Raw genomic sequence first — 1616 nt, forward strand, 5'->3', positions numbered from 1 at the left:
CGCTGAGGCCGAGCCCGCGGCTGGGCCGCTTCCGGTCCGGCGGGCTCAGGCTCTGCGCCAGGGCTGGGCGCCGACTCTTTCGGCCTGCGGTCCCTCCGGGAGTTGGCCGCGCCCTCCTTCGCTCCCCAACGCCTCAGCAAATCCCCGCCCCGCTTACGGTAATACAGTAAAGAGGTAAGCTGATGGCGTCAACTTTGGAGAAGACAAGACTCAGAGGGGAGGGCTCCTGGGAGGCACCTGGTCCTACCTCTCTCCTCACCCAGCCTTGGAGGCTGAGCTTCCTCTGGGACCCCTTCTGGTGGTCCAGCAGGTGACGTAGGGCGGCTGGGCTGGGGGGTGCCGCTAGGGCTGGGCTCAGTACCCTTCTGCAGAGAGCCTTCCGAATGGAAACTCTGGTTACTGTTCTCATCTGTGGGAACAAAAGTCGAGAGGATTGGGTCTGAAGCCCTCAGTACCCTCCCTCAATCCCACAGACTCCCACTCCCTTAGTCTCAGGATCTCTACATACCATTGAGATCCAACAGGATGAGAGGGCCACCCCCTCGGGGACTGGCACCCCTACCCCGCCGCTCCCGGCCTCGGGATCTCTCTGTCCCGCCACCTGCCCTCCGTCGCTCCTGGGGGTTAGAGGGATAAGGGTCAGAGCCAGCTTTCTACTTACCACTTGCAAAGCCCCAACTCTACAAACAAGTAAACTGAGGGACAGAGAAGCAAAAGTCCCTGCATGAGGGGACACAGGTGGTGCACACTGGGTTAGGTCTTGAACTTCAGGTTCTGGAGCAGGAAAATGCGAGAAGGGGAGGAGTTATCATACTTGTTAACACCTGTCTGGGCTGCTGCATTCGAGGTCGAAAGAGTGGGGACTGGAGGTGGACTCCTGCTCGGGAAGGAGGTTGCCTGAGGTTGCACAGATGCAGGGTCTGATGTGGGGGAGCTTGCTCACCTCCTCCTGGGGGTCCACCACTGGCACCCACTTGAAGATACGAAGGGAAGTGTCTCCCACAGTCACCCAGCGCTTCTCCCTGTGAGAGGGTGGGAGGACTGGGTCAGAGGGGCCTGAAGAGAAAGCCCCCCAGCAGCTGGACACATCTGGGGATACCTGCAGAGGTCTGGGTGGTGCACGAAGGAAGGGACAGTTTTATTAGTGGGGCATAGAGGAGAAAAGAGAGCCCTGCAGACCCCAGGGCATACAGAGGGGTGCCTCCAGTGAGAGAGTATGGCTTGGGGTCCTGGCTCTCAAACCCCTGGGATATACAGGGGGCTCAGGGCTATGGGCCTGGCTGGGGATCTGCACATACTTGCGGGAAGAGTGTCAAAGCTTTAGAGGGCGGAGCATAAATGGGGATGGTCTTCTCTGAGAGGGCATGGTTGAAGAACACGCTTTGGAGACCCCAGGGTATAGCCAGGAGATGGTGGACAGAGCCCTGTAGACCCAGGGTGAAGCTGGGGCGGGGGGGTGGGGCACGCCTAACACTTGAGGCTACTGCTGGCGAAAGGAAGGTAGACGCCTTTGAAGTGGCCCCGCCCTGTCCCGCCCCTGGCCCCGGGACCGCGCTCACCATCTCCGGACCTTCTCAATGGTCGCCATCACCTTCTTGATGTCATCCTTGGCCCGG

At 60.2% G+C, this 1616-nt stretch overlaps 1 protein-coding gene across 1 annotated transcript in view; it reads right to left on the reverse strand.

The window, feature by feature from the left end:
* The window catches only part of BCL7C (BCL tumor suppressor 7C), a 4208-nt gene extending 2598 nt beyond the window's left edge, over nucleotides 1–1610 (reverse strand). The window contains exons 1-4 of the mRNA XM_006914143.1: nucleotides 1560–1610; nucleotides 944–1022; nucleotides 509–617; nucleotides 248–409 (exon numbers count right to left, since the gene is read on the reverse strand). Coding sequence (XP_006914205.1) covers nucleotides 248–409; nucleotides 509–617; nucleotides 944–1022; nucleotides 1560–1588 — 379 coding nt within the window. The 5' untranslated portion in view covers nucleotides 1589–1610. The remainder of the gene's footprint in view (nucleotides 1–247; nucleotides 410–508; nucleotides 618–943; nucleotides 1023–1559) is intronic.
* Nucleotides 1611–1616: the final 6 nt, after the last annotated feature.

The sequence above is a fragment of the Pteropus alecto genome, unplaced genomic scaffold, assembly GCF_000325575.1.
Source record: "Pteropus alecto unplaced genomic scaffold, ASM32557v1 scaffold44, whole genome shotgun sequence".
NCBI lineage: Eukaryota > Metazoa > Chordata > Mammalia > Chiroptera > Pteropodidae > Pteropus > Pteropus alecto.